The following is a 19,125-nucleotide window of genomic DNA, read 5'->3' as shown; positions in this document are numbered from 1 at the left end:
TTGCCATGTGCGGGAGTCAGGCTCTGGCTGGAAGTGCAGCCTCAAACATTTCAAAACTCTCTCTCTCCCCCAGACACCAGGGGGGCTAGTGGGACAGTGTGGGCCAATCACAGTCCATGTAGTGTATGAAACAGGGGGAGACAGAGGCCTGCAGGTGGTAGTAACTCACAAATGGAAAGGTTAGTTCTGAGGAGAGAGAAAGAGAAGGGCTGAGGAGGAGGGGGGGGGGGAGGGAGAGGGAAAGGTGGCAGAGAGGAGGAAAGGGAGAACAGCAGCCCCGTCTGGATTCTCCCCAGAGCCATATCTGACAATACCCTGGTCAGGTTTTAATGACGAGGTTTTCCAGTTGACTCAGGAGCCCTCTCTCTGATTAATTTTCGAAAGAGCCCGCCTATTTTAATCATAGCAAACACAATGATGCCGGTTATGACGGCCTGAGCAGCTAGAAGCAAAAAATACAGGCCCCAGAAGAGGCTGTGATCTTGATGTTCGCTGGTAGCCACCATCTGGGTCCAGGCCCCAGGTTCTGCCCTGTTAGGAAGCAAGGAGGGGATGGGGACTTCCAGGGCGTTCCCTGCTAGAGGGCGGGGAGGCGCGCCCCGAGGGCTTGGGCACCAGGGGTCACCCTCCAGGAGGGCCCAGAGCAACATGCCAGCGCGCTCCACAGGGCCGGGGCAGCTCGGGGGCTCTTCTCGACCCACTAGACCCGGGTGCTGTCGCAACCACTCAAGGAATGGCCACAGGCCACAGTCGCAGAGCCAGGGATTATGCCCCAGCAGGACTTCCGTCATCTGAGGCAGAGCCCCAAATAGATCGCCAGGCAGAGTCTCCAACTCGTTGTGGTCGAGTTGGATCTTCTCCAGGCTGCTGAGGTTGCGGAAGAGCGCACGGGGCAGGGCCTGCAACCGGTTGTGGTGCAGCGACACCTGGCGCAGCCTGCCGAGGCCGCGCAGCAAGGCGTCTGGGAGCGAGGCGAGGCCATTGGAGTGCAGGGCCAGCACGCGGAGCTCAGCCAGACCCTGGAAAGTGCCCTGCGGGAGCGCGCTCAGGCGCGGGCTCACTGTCACTCCTAGGGTGTGCAGGCCGCTCAGGTTGCGGAAGGCCGAGGCGGGCAGCGTGCGAAGCTGTGTGGCGTTCAGCCACAGCTCCTGCAGGCCGGCCATCTCCCCGAAGAGCACGTCGGGGAGCTCTTCCAGCGGGTTCTCGAACAGGGTCAACAGAGTCAAGCTGTGAGAATGAAGAAAGAGTGCGGGGGGGGGGGGGGGGCAGAAACCCGGGGTGGTTTCTCGAAAGAGTCAAGGTCCCCAGGTTCCTGAGACGGTCGAAGGCACCAGCCGTGATGGCACGGAGGTGATTTTTGTCGAGCTGCAGCTCGATCAGGGCGTCCAGGTTGTCCAGCAGCCCCGAATCCAGAGAGACGAGCTGGTTGGAGTGGAGCAGAAGTTTCTCAAGCTTAGCCTGTGTTCCAAACAGTCCCTTGGGCAGGTGGGTCAAATTGTTTCCCGATAAATCCAGCAGTTTCAGGTTCCCCAGATTTGTGAAAAGGTTAGCAGAAAGAAAAGTGAGTTCATTCTGATTCAGAAGGAGCTCCTTCAGGTTAGCCAATTGGTGAAACATGTTTTGGTCAATGTCCCTTAGTGCATTGTGGTCCAAGAACAACTGTTCCAGGAGCATCATCTTATCCAGGAGAGCTTCTGGAAGACGGGTGATTTTGTTGCGCGACAGCCTGAGGATTTTTAGTTTTATCAAGTCATTGAAGGTACGGGGGCAGTATCAGAGATGTGGCTGTCCCATAGCATCAAGCGCTGCAGGACGGTCATGCCACTGAAGCTGTGATTTTGCAAGGCTCCGCGGCCCATTCGGAAGAGCAGGACGTGCGTGAGGTTGGTGGGCAGACCCAGGTCCACAATGTGCGCCACATTGCTGTCGGAGCACTGCGCGGCGTCGCGGAAGACACATTTGCAGGCTTGAGGGCAGGGGAAAGGCTGGGCGCGCAGGAGCAATGCGCACAGCCGGATGCTCCTTAACATATCTGAAATGGCAACAGACATACGGGCGTTTTTGCTTCCGGCGCCTTTTGTAATCCTACGCAGTTTGCATGGGCACAACCCTTTCACCAAGATTCCCATTGCCTTTCAATTTTGCTTAGATTTAACTTAGTCGTTTCCTTTTCTTAGGAACGCAGGTGTGCTTGAGTGGTGAAAGACATTCATTCTACACTACCTGGTCTCGCTTTTACTGATTTTCACTGTTTTAAAACATTGAAATGAAAGCGTTTTCAAGCTATAGAATAGCCAATGTTTTAAAATCTTCACATGAAGAGAACTAATTAATCATTCTCATATTCAGGTTCACGGATCTAACAAAGCCAAGTCCATTGTGAAAATGGCTGTGTTCTTGACTTCAAGGCTGGCTGTAATTTACCGGGGACAGGACTGGCAATGACTACAAGGACAGGAAGTAGGACAGTCTGTGCCCACCCCCATCCGACTTGTTTTCTGTCATTTATTTTCAAAGTACAATTTACTCCCCCCGCCCCCCAAAAAAGGAACAGGGAATACCGTGTTTACAGCCAAGCTAAGAACACAGACTAATACCCATCACTTTATGCCATGCACTTTATGTTCATTTAATCCTTACAATATTTATCATAGGTACTATAATTATCCTCTAGGATTAAGACACTGAGGCACTGAAAGGTCAAGTAACTTAACTAGGATAGCACAGTGTTAAATTTTGTCTACAGTATTTCTGACATAGCCATAAATAAGGGGCTACTATTTCTATGATTTTTAATAAAAATTAACAGTTGAAGAATGATTAGTTACACTCTGTTTATGTATGATGTAACAAAATGCATTCTATTGTCATGTATAATTAATCAGGACGAATAAAAATTTTTTAAAAAATAAAAATTAACAGGACATTGAATTATCTGAAATACAATACCAATCTGAAAAACAATGTTTCCCAAGCAAAATTTTACATAAATTGTTTCTTGTACCAAATTTTATTTCTTATGCATACATTGAGTGAGCCCTGTACTTGCCTATACTAATTAAAAAAAAAATATATATATATATATATATATTTGGTCTTACCTGAATTGGATCTGCACCCCAAAGCAACCGAAAGGCTTAGAGCTGTGCATGTCATTCTGCACTTTGCAGAGGAAGAGGGAACATCCTTGCATCCTGAGGATAAAGACTTCCCCAGAATATGGTCAGGGAAAGGACCCTATCACAGAGGGCATATTCTGGTTTTTAATGACAAATATCTTCAGAGACCATATGTAACTTGAATTCTACTGTCTAAATTGAGTGATAGGAGGGAAAGTTTTTCCATAAATGGCACAAGATGACTGTGATGCTAGAAAAGTTTCACTGGATCATCGAAGCAGCCACACCCCTAAATGGGTCACACTTCCTTTGCATGCCACATTGGGCAATACTGTGCTCCATTTTCCCCTTCTTTTAGGGATGAAGCTAAGGACATTCTAAAATGCTCCACTTTTTTTGGGGGGAGGGGAAGAAAAACACTGTCAAACTTGTTCAGTGATGGCCTTGCTGGTTTGAAGGGAGTTCACATGTTCATTTTAACTCTCAAGCTGCTTTCCACTTTAAAGTGGTTATGCTGTAACCCACTTCAATCTAATGTATGAAATATGATATGTCAAGAGCTTTGTAATGTTGTGAACAACCAATAAAAAAAATAATTAAAAAAAATAAAAGTGGTTATGCTGATAAACAATAGTCTGAAAGGATTCCCGAGTGTCACATCTTTGTTCAGTTTAGCTTTTTTAGAAATTTCATCATTTACAATGATCATGGCCTTCATTTTGAACTTTCCTGTTTAATGATGGACTTTTTTAACTTTGTATAATATTAAGGGCCCCCTTTTGTTTCATCTTCTGAGAAACTGAATTATTTTTTGCCCATTTTTCTATATGCAGCTGTACTGTAGGCATTCTTTATATATTCTGGCTGTTAATCCTTTGTCAGTTAATGTTACAAATGTCCCCAACTAGTTTGGGGTTTGTCTTTTGGTTGAAATAATACAGGTAAGGTTATTAATCTTTCTTTTCATGACTTGCATCTGTTAAAAGTCCTCCTCCCAAGTCAGAAAATATTCCCCTATATTCCCTTACATTTTAGTTTTGGATCTCTAATCCACCCAGGATTGATTCGATTTTTTGTCTAGCTGCTTGCTAACCTAAATATGGAAATCCCTTCTTCCCCCACAGTTGCATTCTTCTTTTGTTTTAAATTTTATTTTTTGTAGTACTAGGGTTGGAACCCAGAGCCTCACTCATGCTAGGTAAGTGGCTCAGTGGTTGAGTGTCCCTGAGTTCAATCCCTGGCACCACGCCCCACAAAAGGTGGGTGCACAAAAACATTTATTGCAGGTTAAAAAAAAAAACCCTAAAATGACATAGTTGTTGAAATTATGGAATATGCATGCAATGGGAAGCCTTGCAAACTTAAAAAGTTGAGGTGTTAAGTGTGGACTTATCTTTCTAAGATTTACTGAATGACAAAACATGTTTACATGGAATCCTATTTATATAATTTTTAAGAACATAATACATATACTTTTTTTCCTGTAATGATACAACAAAGATATGTCCAGGAAACAAGTAGACTTCTTTGTATATATCTAAAAGGTTGAATAATAATAATAATAATGATAATAATATTATTTTGTACCAGGGATTGCACTCAAGAGCACTTGACCATTGACCCACATTCCCAGCCCTATTTTGTATTTTATTTAGAAACAGGGTCTGAGTTGCTTAGCGCTTTGCTTTTTGCTGAGGCTGGCTTTGAACTCCTGATCCTCCTGCTCCACCTTCAGAGCCGCTAGGATTACAGGCATGCACCCTGCAACATTAATTTTTTAAAACCCTGTGCTTATATCACTGATTTTAAAGAATTTAACACAAAAATAAAGTGAAGGTCAGTGCTTGAATTGATAATAAACCACAGAGGAAAGCCACTACCTTCTCCGTTATTTCTGCAATCATTATTTAGCTCCAGTTTCTCTTGTCTTTCCCTGAGTGTTCTTTCTGCACCCAATGGATGCCACTACAGGTTTACCATGTCTTACATGGCTAGCTTGGCTTGATCTTTCTAACTACCAATGGACTATGGGTCCTTCAGTCTTATATTTCACTACTTCCCTCAGACCCCCTGACACTTAACATTTGACTCTACATTGCATCTGACAGATGAGCTTCTCCAGGATGGGCATAGGCCTGATGTGACATGTGGAATATTGTACTTACTGTTTTAAGAAAACCCAAAATTTTCAAATAGGGAAATATTAACCACAAAAATTAATCCAGAGAGAGCTCCAATGTAAACAAATGTATCGTGACACAAAAAGAATTATGAAAATAGTATTCATTTAAATTTTTATTTTGAATAGCTTCAATCAAAAAGGATTTCATAAGGTTATTTACAATGCTGAATGTACAATTATGAATGTATGTCTTTTTGACAACAGGGTACCATTCTTGAGCAGCAATACAATTTTAAAAATATAAAGATGCAGTATCATTTCCGATATAAAGTTATTTTTAAAAAAACCAAGGTCTTAGGGAATTCACAAATCATAACAGGAAGTAACTATTTTATTAATTTCATGTGCACATAATTACCAAATCTTAATACATTAAAAATGTGTAAATGCCCATAGACTGTACAAAAATTAACATCCCACTTTGCTGAAAGTTCCCAACCACCTCCCACCATAAATATACAAAAACCTATTTCAGATATGTCAAAATTACATGCATGAATTATTAGAATGTTTTCTAAAGCCTGCATTTTGCTCTTCACTGGATGTTGTTATCTATAGCTGCACTTTGGGGACAAACTACATGAACACTGATATATTATTTGCCATGCCTTTGAAACTGTGCAGTACTTTCATCAACATGGGAAACAAAATAAATGAGTAAAAGCTGCAACAGTTGTGTTTAAATGCAAGTGCAATTTGGAAAGCTTTCGAATTTAAGAATTATAAAACTACTATAAAAAGTATTTATTGTGTTGTTGGCTTAGCCACTTTTATTCAAGCATTATTTGCAGCATTGCTTTACAGCAGTTGGTGCTAGAAGATAGAAAACATAGTTACCACTATTTATATTTGAGGGAGAAAGAAAAAAAATTTCAACAACCCTGAGGGAGACACACATTAAAAATCTTGTTATTTATTTAAAAAGTTAAAAAGTTACATATCATTATTTAACAATTACTTTCCTGGACATTTCTGTCCTTTGTGTGCATAAATAAAATTTAAATCAGCAATATTTATCAATCTTAATACATCAAAATAATATTATGTACAGATTTTTAAATTTAGTTCTGTATACACTCAAATAATTTAATGTAAAATTCAGAACCAAAATTACTATGTAACGGTGACCTACAGAGAGGGCTCAGTCTACCTATGGCATCGAGGAGGACCCACACCTGGATTCAGACATTCTGCAAATACATTCTGAACTTGAATAACCTACCCTGTTTATGTTCACTCTAACTTCCTACAAATGCTTTTCCACCTATCTAAAACCTTATTCCCTGGAAAACAGTATGAACAGATGAGATATAAAACCCTTACTAACTCTAAATGTTAAAAGGGGTGTGCGTGGTCAAATAGTTTTTTATGATCATGCTCTTAGAGATGTTAAATACAATCTGATAACTGGATTTTTAATCTGCTACTTAGCAATTACTTTGTTTATATGCTTCAGTATTTAAACCAAAGAATAAAATTTACAATTCTAGAAATCACCAAAGAATAACGCTTGAGTATATTTAAAATGAATATGGAAATTATAAAACAATCAAGAGATTTAAGTAACTATAGAAAACAGTGCTAATTCACAGCTCAAGAGGTCTAAGATGCATAGCTTCATAGAATCATTCATGGAACAATTGTTCTTATCATCTAATGTGTATTAATATCTTATTATACATTTTGATGGAAAACTTCGATTATATTTTTTGTAAGAATCATCAGTGGCAACAGCAATAACAGTGATCCTGAGTGTAACTTGCATTTTTCTACAGTTACCAAACACCATTCAGGTCTTTGCAGCATAAAGAATGAGAACCATTTGGTTCTACAGTTCCAGGTAACATCTGGTAAATTGGTAAAAATGTACTGGGAAAACAATGATCAGCTAAAAAATGATCAATGGAAAGCACAAGTATGTGTCTAGTTAAGAAAGCACATAGAATATTATATTGTTTTAATAGAGTAGGGTGTGTTTTACAGTTTCCTGTGTCTGTCATAACTGTGGGCATTGCCAAACTGCTGAATCCTACCTATAGATCCATTTTAAAGTTTACTTTAAATTCCTGAAAAATTTAAACATTAATCAAGCAAAACAGAAAGGTGAAAAGTAATTTCCTACATTTCTTACGGCTCAATGAATGTCTATTCTTTATTTCCTTATTTTTTTTTTCCTCCCAGAAATTGCTACACCAGGTATGTTTATTTACAGCAAAGTAGGTATGCTTTGACCTCTGGCGCCACCTAATGGCATATAACAAGCTCTCACCAAGTTTACATCACTTTGAAAAAAAAATAGCAGTCTCTCAAATCCAATACTCATTATTTTTTAAGCCTTATTACTGATAAGAGATACACCTAATCTTAAAAAAAAAATCTTTCAAGGTAAAATTCAAACACAAAAAAAACCAAAATTCATTATTATCCTATGTCTTTAGATAATTAAAAAATTGGAGAAAATAAAAAAAAAAATAATACAAATCCTGAAGGGGGGGAAAAATGTATGTTGAGATGTTAGACAGATCTACATTTACTTCCAAAAGAAATCATCTTTTTCTAGTAAAAAAGGTTTCACAACATTTAATGAAGCAAACCAATTAGACCACTGACACCAGACAGAAAACAACATCCACTTAACAGCTTTGAGGGACATCTTAAGAAGGCAGTGAAGCACCTTGCCGATTAGAAAAATAAAACCCAGGCAGTTGATACAGAAAATATAACACCATACAGAGGAAGTACCTGAGTTGTTCTATAAGCAACACCATAAAAACCCACTACTAATTCTAAACTATCAAAGAGAACTGGTGTAGGTTTACACAGAATTCTTTGGGAGAAATATTGGAATAAAATGAAAACAGGCTTTCAACCTGTTTTCACTGGAGGCTAATTAACACCCATTTTATTTTTAATGATCACAAACTTAGGGCCTGTATATAAACATAAACTTTTTCTAATAAGAGGGTTGTGAAAATAAAGAGGCAAACTAGTTCCAAAAGCTAATGTCTAAATATCTACCAAATTTCTCTTGTACCTAATATAAAGAGTATGACTAAGGGTAACAACCAAAATTCTGGAAGTGTATATATTTGGTTACTGAATAAAGAAAGATATAGATGGACTGACAGTTAATTTCAACAATGAGGCCAATACCCTTTTTTGTTTGTTTTGTTTTGTTTTAAATAAGGCTCTTGAATCAGATACTTATCAGAAGGGACATAAATTGAAAGAGTGCCACACTAACATACAGGACCAGAAAATCCTAAAACCATTCTTTCAATACTGCTATTAGCATACCACTGAGACTAAGTCACTGCTATGTTATGGTGATAATCTGACATGATCCATTCTCCTTCACTAAAGCTTTAGCTTCTGTTGTCGTCTGAGGTTTTGGTGGCCATTCTGGATCAACCAACAGCTCCTGTGCCAGATACATGTACTTTGCCTTTGGCATCTTCTTTCTACATCCCTGGGCCCAGGACAAGCAGCATTTTCCCCACCGATCCACTGACTCCTAGGAAAACAAGGGAAGGGGGAAAAAAAGAACACCCTAGTTGATTAAGGGCTTCTTGTTTTGAACAGGCTCGTTAAAGCATACACTGGCACACAAACATAAGAGGACATGACTTCTGGGAACAATAAACAAATTTTAAAAGTTCATGTTAAAAAAAACTCAGCTTTCAATTATTTAGGAACAGATGTTTTTAAAGAGTAAATTTTCTGGTTATCAATGTCATTTACTTCACCTTATTAAGTTTCATGTATTATTCTTCTACATACTGATCCAATTTTTAAAATAACTTGGAGATTTGGATTCTGTAACAAAATTTCTTTTTTTTTTTTTTTTTTAAAGAGAGAGTGAGAGAGAGAGAATGTTTTTTAATATTTATTTTTTAGTTCTCGGCGGACACAACATCTTTGTTGGTATGTGGTGCTGAAGATCGAACCCGGGCCGCACGCATGCCAGGCGAGCGCGCTACCGCTTGAGCCACATCCCCAGCCCAAAATTTCTAATATATTAAGAACAACTTCAAACTATTCAGAAAAAGAAAATGTTTTTAACACTTAATTGGGAAATCCTTGCATGCTATCCCAAACTATCTTTTGGTACCAATACTCTCAACAACTTAGCCATCTCATCATTGTGGGAAGAAAGCAGTAGGAAATCACTGTTATTGTTAATATCAGTTTTCAAAACATGAAGCACAAAGGAAATATTGTTAGGTCAAAATTAGGACTTGGAGGACATGTTTAACATCAGTCACCATCTTTTAAAACTACATTTCTCACTAATACAAAAATATTCTCATTTTAAAGGTTTCAACTTGAAGAGATACATGGAAAGGTATAAAGCAAGTACTTGTTTTAGTATTATAAAATCCTTCAGATCAATCCTGGTGTTATTAATGAATATGACCTTAGATAAACAATCTTTGCCAATCAACTTATAACCCAGCCAATATATATTAGGCTCTAATCTCCAATTCAAGTAATCCTACACACACAAAAAAGAAGCACAGCATAACTGAGACACATATTCTAATGTGAATATCCAAAACCTTACGACGAAGAAAGGCAAATCTTCTATAATGTAGATGTGGAACACATTTATAAATTGGCCAGGGAGAGCAGAAAAAAAATACTCTTAATTGTAAGCTCTTAAAAATGTTTCATACATTCACTTGAGAGGTCTTCTCATATTATTGAGTTGACTACCAGGAACTACAACTCTTTCCCTCTTCTCCAGGGAGCAAGATAAACAAAAACTCAGTGCTCTCACTTTAAAGGTCTTCTAGCTTAATTTGTCAACAAAGTACCCTAAGCTGCATGACTACCTGTGGTCACAGGTAAGCTATCTAATATTCCTGGGGAAAAATATTTAGGAATATTCATCTAGTAGTCTCTTAATTATCATCGTAATACAAAGTCATTATGCTACCATTCCCCCCCCCAAAAAAAAATCCAAAGAAAAATATACAGCATTAGGATACAGAAGTTACTATGTGTAGGATTCTTCAGGTGATCCAAGTAACAGGTGACAGCTCCTTTCCAGTGAAGGAACATAAACAACAAACTTGGTGTTTAATCTGAAAGATATGTTTCATTACTTGATTTTACTCTTTCCTGAAGTGTTTAAACTCTTCAATCCAAATGCAGAAAAGATCACTGTTCCTAAATCAATGTGAAAGCTGTCATTTTTTATTTTATAGCAAGTAGGACTGTTAAAGGATCACTGAAGAAGGCTCATACTGACTGCTGACTTAAAAAGAAAAAAAAAAAGATTTTGTCTATCCAGATGAGTTGTTGAAGGGCAATGCACAGATGGCTGAGTTAAAGAAAGCCAAAGCAAAAAGTAATCTAATTTAATATATACCGACAAACACACTAAGTTCATTGTTCCTATCTGTGGAAAGTAAGGCAAGCAATAAAATTAAAACTAATTTAATTGCAAACAGTCACAACTGGATAGTATTCTTTTTACATTAAAGTTTTTTTTTAATCCTTATTAAAAATAATGTCCAGGGGCTCAGCTGGTAGAGTGCTTGCCTAGCATGCACAAGGCCCTGGTTCAATCCCCAGTACTACCAAAACACAATGTACATTTGTATTTTTTTTCTTTTCTCTTTCTTTTTTTTTTAAAGATCAAGTCAAGGAACACTAAGGATTCCCCACCACCACCATAATTAGAAACATTATTTCTGTACCCTTATTGTCCCCCAAATATCATACACAAAAAACACAATATATACAAGCATAGGTTTGTTAGTCTACAAACACGAACAGACCACATACATCCTCAAACACTGGAAGAGAAAATAAAAGGTGCTGCAGGCATGCTGGAATATGAAATCAATCAGGGGAGAGAGGCTGGTGTTAAGGAGGAAGGCAAGTGCTGTACAACATAAAGGCAATGAGGCACAGTACTGCAAAAGCTCAGAATCAACACTTAGGTCTCTCTAAAATATCCAAAACCCAAATCCCGGAAGCAGGAGAACACAGTAGCTATCCCAGCGGTATCTTTGTTATTTCTGAAAGGAATGTTAAGTGACCAAATTTATCCCCTCACAGAAAAAAGAGGGTTTGGCAGAGAAACCATAAAGAACTTTCCACAGATTTGTAGCTACAATTCTCTTGCTTCTTAGACCATCCTAAGCTGTTCATTCTAGAACTCAAGTTTACTCTCGCCAGTCTTTTAGGAAATGTTTTTATGAGTAGCACATAAAATATAAAGCCATGCTTGAAGGGGGGAAAATGGTCTCATGGTACTGTGGTTTTCATAAAAATCTTCTTCTATACCAATTTTCAATATAAAACAGACAATCAGAATTAGCATCCTATCTAAATAAGTTCAAATAATATCCTAAGTGGCTTAAAGACTACAGTTAGCACTTGGATTTTTCACCAAAAAAAAAAAAAAAAGAAGTCAGGCACTTGTCCTTAGCCTCAGTGGGATCAAATTACATGACAAGATGACAAATTCTGTATCTACTTTTAAGTAGCCTCAGTTTTATTAGCCAGACATAGGCACAAATGCTTCTAAAGTGAACAGACTGCACAGGAGTAAAACCTTAAGGCATTTCTGATTAATATCCTTACTTGAAAATCACTGATACAGAAAGAATCTTTTTCTGGAAGAAAGTTAAGTATGAATATCTGGAACTGCTAAATAACATTATAGGAAAAATATGTAGCTACATAATAGTGTTAGATTTAATAATTTGCAAATGACTTAACTTAGTTTTCAATTTGATTCAATAGAGTCAAGTGAGCATCAGTAAAAACCACTACAGGAAACAAATTACTATGTAAAAATCTTACTTCCTATAACTAAATGAGGCTAGCTGCATGAGTAATCAGTGAGCAAGGTGGAAGCCTCCAGTAACACCTCTAAGTTTATCTGGTCTTTAAAGAATAGATGGGGGCTTTGTGGAAAGAAATGTGATGGTCCTGGGTCAAGATTAATCTGAATTTGAATTCCAGTTCTGACACGGTTTATTCACCTGGGAAAAGTGGAAGACAGGCACTATCCTAAAGATATTCTCCTCTCTTTAACTTGTATTTGGGGTAAAAAATGGGAGTTCATAACCTACTTGAATCAAATGTATGGAAGATGATATGTCATGAGCTTTGTAATGTTTTGAACAACCAATAAAAAAAAAAAAGATTGCTATAACAATTAGTGTTTACAAAATGGTTCACCATAAAGGTACGGTATTATACCACAGAGAAGGTATACTTAATAATAGTAGCTATTGTTTGTCTCTATTTTGTCATTTGATTCTTAGATTAGTCTGCACCTCTATGGCTCTGTAACTGGTGTATTAGAAGCAGCTTGGCAAAATGTTGAAAAAAACACTCCTCTTAAAATCAGAAATCCTGGTTTCAACCTCTACCATTCGTTGATGCATAACCCTGGCAAGCTGACTGTAGTTTCTTTATGTATGAAATGTAGTTAGATATAAATCTGGGAGGATCTTGGAGGTGTTATATATGGAGCCTTGCAGATCACCAGGTATTTCAAACTCAGTTACTAGAGATTTCCAGGTGAGTTTCTTTACTTCCCAGTTCAACTACCTGAGGCCTGAAGCCTAGTTTGTGGTTTCTGACTTTGCAAACTTTCAACCCACCTCACTGGTCCCCCAACTATATAAGAAGAATTGCAGCCTCACAGAAGTCTTTTGGGTGGCTAGTCATGCTCATCTTGACTTCGCTTTTCACCTTATGGCATGGTTTTTCAATCTCAGCTCTACTGACATCTTAGATAGGGTTGTCTTGGGAACTATGCTATTTATTAAGCAGCATCCTGGCTTGATATGCCAGTAGCAACCTCCCACCCTCCCTCAACTGTGAACAACCCAAAATGTCCCCAAACACTGCTAAATGTTCCCCAGGGGGGACAAACGCCCCTGACTGAGAACCATAAACTAATATGATTAACTAATTAGCTCCTGCTGGACCACAAATATAAACAGTGAAACCACATTACCCACAGAACTGTCCAAACATGAAAGTATATCATTCTGTGCTAAGATATTATAAGAATTCTCTTTTCTAAAACCAATTTAAAAAGTAATTTCTTAATCATGACCACAGAACTGAAAGGCCAAATCTTGTTTACTTTTGAGTACCCTAAGCATTTTAGAGGGTTCACATAAGACACAAACTCTTAAAAAAAAAAAAAGGAGGGCAGTTGAGTACTGGTGATACATGCCTATAATCCCTGTGACTCAGGAGGATCACAAGTTTAAAACCAGCCTCAGTAGTTTAGCAAGATCCTGTCTCAAAATAAATAAAATAAATAAAAGCTTAGGGATGTGGTTCAGTGTTGTTAAATGCCCCTAGTTCAATCCCTGGTGTGCAGGAATAAACAAATAAATAAATAAAGGCAAGGAGGGATTTCCAATTCAAATATTTTATAGGGGGTCTTACTTCAAGTACAACTCTTCTTTAGAACATGCATCTCTTGTTTACATTAATGGTCAAAGATCTCTTTGGAGAAGCTGAAAACAACTAAAATGTTTCCCTAGATCCAAGTTTTGCCACAACAAATATTTCACATTGGAACTGGTGATATGAGCCAAACTTAAATCTCTGAAATAATACAAAATGAAAACATACAGGCACAGAGATTTAGCCCCTATACTTGAGCCCCTAGTACAGCTCTGGACACATCTACTACTAGGGACAAATGGGTATTATGCTGCTTTGAAGCTAACTACAGACTTATGCCATCACTTAAGAACCATCACTCTTCATCATATAGCACTAGAAAATGAAAATGGCATTCTATAGGACCTCTTATACAGCAATGCTGTAGTACTCTACCTGGGTATCAGGCTTGCTTAATTGCCAAAATACAGCTTAAGTAAGTTAAGTTGCCACCTAAGTAAAAGGCGGTTAAAAACAAGTGAGTAACCAAAGTTAGAACTGGAAGACTAAAATTCTTGTCCGGGAGACCCCTGAACCCTGCAAGGGAGTTCTCATGAGCTCTGCAAACTTGCCTGTGGCTCAAGGATGAGCGAAGATACAACTCACATTTGTAAAGTACACTACCCAAGATAACAGGGGTGACATTTTATACTTTCAAGTTCTCTATACTCGAAAGGTTGGCTCACAAAGCTTTCATTCAATGATGGCAGTTTGAAAAGTAAGTCTAATCTGTGTTTTCTATCAAGAACTATACTTTTAACGTTCTGACACTAGAAAATAGGTTTTATTTATCTGGTTCTCTTTACTTGTTGCCACAAAGCTTGTGATACCTTTCAAATAACAAACCATTTCACTGACCTCAAAAGCCCTAACCATGGCTTACACATATGTTGGGGAAAGCCAAAAAGCCAGCCAAAATTAAGGCATTAATAAGATATCAGAAATAATCCCTTAAAAATTTGGCCTTTGGACTCTGATCCAAGTAGAAACCATTACTATTTCAAACCTTTGTAGCCAGATATGGTGGCACGCACCTATAATCCCAGCGGTTTTGGAGGCTGAGTAGGAGGCTTGCAAGTTCAAAGCCAGCCTCAGCAAAAGTGAGGCACTAAGCAACCCAGTGAGACCCTGTCTCTAAATAAAATATAAAAATAGGGCTCGGGGTGTGGCTCAGTGGGCGAGTACCCCTGAGTTCAATCCCTGGTACCTGCCCCCGCAAAAAAACTTTTGTTTACATGAATCTCTTTTAGCTTCAAATGGTATTAATATAATCCTAAAGTATAGACAAAAATGGAAAAATTAACTCTCATCTCTGAGGACAAGACCTTTACACACAGAATATTAGGATTGGAATGGAAGAGACTAAAGATATCTCTAAAGCCCTGAAAAGCCTATAATAAATGTTTGCCATTAGTTTTCTGAAATGTCCAACAATTTACAATATCCAAGTAATAAAAATGTCGTAGGTGCCTATCAATGACAAATGAATGGACAAAGAAAATGTGATACATACATGTGTGTGTGCACACGTGACACATATGTATAATATTCCACTGATTACATATTTCATATATGTATGTGTATATGTATATATGTACATATATATATACATACATGCACACGCATGCAACAGAGTATCATTCAGCCACAGAGAAAAATGGAATCACAACATTTGCAGGAAAATGGATGCAACTGGAGATCTTAATGTTAAGTGAAACAAGCCAGACGCAGAAAGAAAAGAATCATGTTTTTCCTAAAATGTTGAATTGGGATGATGGGAATATGACCCAAGTGTTATTTGCATGTATGAAAAATGCCACAATGTAACCCATTATTCTATATAAGTAAAATGAGAGAGGAGAGAGAAATAAAATGAAATGCCAGGCAAGGGGAAAAGACTGAAGCAATACACACAGAATACCCTTGAGAACACAGAGTATACACTGGAAGAGCCAAGATATACGTGAAGAATTGATAGTAACTGCTGATTTCCAACCTGTGGTGGCTGTGTGGTGGTGAAGCGATATTCTCCTTGTCTGTCTCGATTGAACACAACTTTCCAAAGGACCATGTCAAGGAAGAAGCTCTGAGAGATATTCCAGTGAGTTAAGAATTAAAAATGACTAAGTCATTCTTTTTTAACATACACATTTAAAAAAACATTCACACAATGTTGCATCATTAGTAAAAACATGATTTGGTTTTCATATAGCAAACTTTAGTTAATACTACAAAAGGATAAAGAATAACAGGACTTCTGTAACATATACAAACCATAAAATTCTTAATAAAATGGAACTTACAAATTCTCCACAAAGAGTGGCTTTTATGTAACTCCTCAGTGCTTATCCATATTAAAACAATGCTTCTTAATTTGAAGCCTTTTTCTTAACAATGCATTTTACTGAATATCTTCTATTATTGTCTATACCTATACACAAGTATGATTTCACTAGCATCCAACACAAATAATATATTAGATATTAATAATAATAAATGAGTGAAAAAATGAAATTATATACTACAGACAAAGGTACATTTTTAGATACTCTCTCTTAAATGTGCTTTCTGGCATCCTCAGTGGAAAAATGCATTCCACCAGGCAAGCTAAAAAGATTTACCAGAATATCTATTCTACAAATCACATCTCAAATTCCATATCAACTCATCTTTTGGTGTAATGACTGAAAGTGAGCATAATTTCTAAGCCTAGAACTATGATCTCTAAAACACACATTTCCCCACAAATTATCTTAATTTTCGTTCAAAAGCCTATTCCTTAAACTTAAAGATCACAACTTTATTTCCCTCTTCTGTTTCTTATATTGCTATGGTAGGAGTGAATTCTGATCATAGTTCTGAGGGCAGAGCAAAGTTGATTAAGAAGCAGCAAGTGAGAACTTGCTAATTCCTTTTAGAAATGCTGACCTAAAGGCAATCATAATAAGAAATAAAATATATACAATGAATCAGAGAGTACTTAAGACTTCTAGAGGTCGCTTAAAAGTAAATATCAAGGAGGAAGTGCCAGTAACCAATGGCAAAATTAGTTAAGTCCACAATGGTCATTATTTTATACTTTCAATAAACTCAGCATAATAGTCACTACGTTTCCCAAAGAACCTCCCCACCGACTTAAATCCTTAAATTAGGCATTCTACTTTACATCATAAAACACAAAATACTTTATGCCCACTCTGATTCCATGGCCACTGGACAGTTCAAGGGCTGCCTGGCCACCAAACTTTTCTCCTTTCTACTCAACATTCAGTTTTGCTACCTCACTTTTTATAGTTTCTCATGCACTATCTGCAAGAGTGCAGCTAAGTCAAACCTCTTAATATTATTATTATCATATTTTTCAAGGAAAAAGTCAGGGGAAAAAAAAGAAGGCTAAACTAATTTGCCTAAAATGAAACTCACGACTGTGGGCTTCTATAATGTTACCAGTACTCTTATCACCCAAGAACGCAAAACAACAAGATTGCCATTTGACTATCTGAAGTGCTTACCTCCACCATGATAGACACAAGGGCATTGACAAGAACAATGATGAGCATAGTTATACGCCACTGATATGGTACACACACTATCTGTAAGACAAAAAATTTTAAAGTTGTTTTATCTAATTGACATTATATCATAATTTCTGCATTTACTGAATTTCTATTATGTACCAAACACCTACAAACACATTATACACTTAACCTTCAACAATGGCACAAAGTTTTTATTGTATCTTTTCAGATGATAATATTTTAAGTAATTCAAAGTTAAAAATAATACCAAGTGGATGAACTTGGCATCAAATCCTATTCACTTAGACTAGAAAGCCCAAATGACAAATTTCTAACAAGTCATTATGTTTAAAAATAAAAACCTGTCTTCTAACATTGAGGCCGACACTAATCTAATATTGAAATAATGGTCAAATCTCACGTTACTGTAAAGAAAAATTGATCTGTAGCGTTCTTTTATGAGTTAAGAAATACAATAAAGTTCTCACTTTAAAATTCAGGAAGCTGAGGCAGGGGAATCTCAGGCAACTTAGCAAGACCCTGCCTCAAAATAAAAAAACTGCCTCAGATGAAAAGTAAAAAGGCCTGGAAGATGTGACTCAGTGGCAGAGCACACCTGGGTCTAATCTCAAAAAAAAAAAAAAAAAAAAAAAAAAAAACCAACAGGGAGTCTATAACATATGGATGGCAACTGTGGGTAAAGCTATGACTATAAGTGAGATTGAGAGAATTTAGAGTGAAAAGAAGCATAAGATCACATAGGTGAAGACCATTAATGTTTAAGGAATAAATGGAGGGAGTAGAACCAAAATGGAAACTCAGAAAAAGGAGTCACAGAGGCATGAAAGGGCTTGAAGGGAACACAGTATCACAAAATCCAAGGGGCAAATGGCTCAAGAATAATGACATGGGTACATAAGTCAACACTGCTGGGGAGGTCAGTGACAGTGGAGGGAAAATGTTAAGGACACAAGTCCATTGGACTTCATCAGTAAGAAGGCTGTTAATAACCTTGGTAAGGGAAAATTCTGTAGACTGGCAGGGGTGGAAGACAGATTAGTTGGCAATGGTATGAACAACAGTATTTCATACAGCATGGAAGTATAAATTGATCCAATCATTTTGGAAAGCAACTTGGCATACGTTAGAAGGTGGAAGAGTAGGAACTCAAAATTATACCAGAATTCACCAGAGAAACTCTTTTTCTCTAGTGATAGTGTAGGAATAGGATACGTAGCAGTAGAAAAAGTATATATCACTGACACTGTTTGGAATCAACAGTACATGGTAAGATTTAAAAGCAGATGGACTTTTGGTGGGTTTTATTACTGTCTTGAATTCTCTACAGTACTGTACCATTCCCTTGTTGCTTGTACCAGCCCTTTGGTACATTATTACTTACCCTAACACAATAAGAGACATAGCAGTACTGTTAATATAAGAAAAGACTAAACAACCCAACTATTTGCCTATAAAGAATGGAAAAGTCAATTACAGTATCCTACAATGGAATACTATATAGTGAAAATAAAATAAACTTATAAATAGGGACAATCTTAGAAACAGTATTTATGATGAAAAGTCACAAAAATACAATGAGCAAAATATTTTCATAAAGTTGAAAGCAAGTAAGGTTGTTTTTTTATGACCTCATACATATATAGTAAATACAAAATTAAAAAAAAAAAAAACAGAATAAGGAGAAAAAAGTAGAATACAGGTTCCCTCACAGTATTTGAAGAAAGATACACAAACACCTTTGATTGGTGATGTTACCTATTTTTAGGCTGAATGATGGTTTTAATTTATTACTAACTTTTTATGATGCTTTACATCTTAAATATATGTGTATTTTCTTTTCTATAAAGATATACTT

The 19,125-nt window shown here is 37.3% G+C and overlaps 2 protein-coding genes across 5 annotated transcripts in view; both read right to left on the bottom strand.

Annotated features, from left to right (window-relative positions):
- Nucleotides 1-326: 326 nt before the first annotated feature.
- GP5 (glycoprotein V platelet) lies at nucleotides 327-3,156 on the bottom strand (the record flags this gene model as incomplete). The annotated part of the gene is given in 4 exon segments (XM_081302280.1): nucleotides 327-1,265; nucleotides 1,267-1,763; nucleotides 1,766-2,032; nucleotides 3,102-3,156. Coding segments are annotated over 4 exon segments (1,758 nt in total).
- Nucleotides 3,157-5,406: 2,250 nt separating this feature from the next.
- The window catches only part of ATP13A3 (ATPase 13A3), a 78,119-nt gene continuing 64,400 nt past the window's right edge, over nucleotides 5,407-19,125 (bottom strand). For 3 of the 4 annotated variants that reach the window (XM_081300935.1, XM_081300936.1, XM_081300938.1), the window contains 3 exons: nucleotides 17,244-17,324; nucleotides 15,728-15,817; nucleotides 5,407-8,815 (listed from right to left, as the gene is read on the bottom strand). In XM_081300935.1, coding sequence (XP_081157061.1) covers nucleotides 8,618-8,815; nucleotides 15,728-15,817; nucleotides 17,244-17,324 — 369 coding nt within the window. In that variant the 3' untranslated portion in view covers nucleotides 5,407-8,617. The remainder of the gene's footprint in view (nucleotides 8,816-15,727; nucleotides 15,818-17,243; nucleotides 17,325-19,125) is intronic. The other variant, XM_081300937.1, reaches the window with a different exon arrangement.

Source organism: Spermophilus citellus (genome assembly GCF_964194105.1).
Source record: "Spermophilus citellus genome assembly, chromosome: 7".
In the NCBI taxonomy this organism is placed as follows: Eukaryota; Metazoa; Chordata; class Mammalia; order Rodentia; family Sciuridae; genus Spermophilus; species Spermophilus citellus.
The sequence above is the reverse complement of the archived record's forward strand: the minus strand, read 5'-3'. Positions and strand labels throughout refer to the sequence as shown.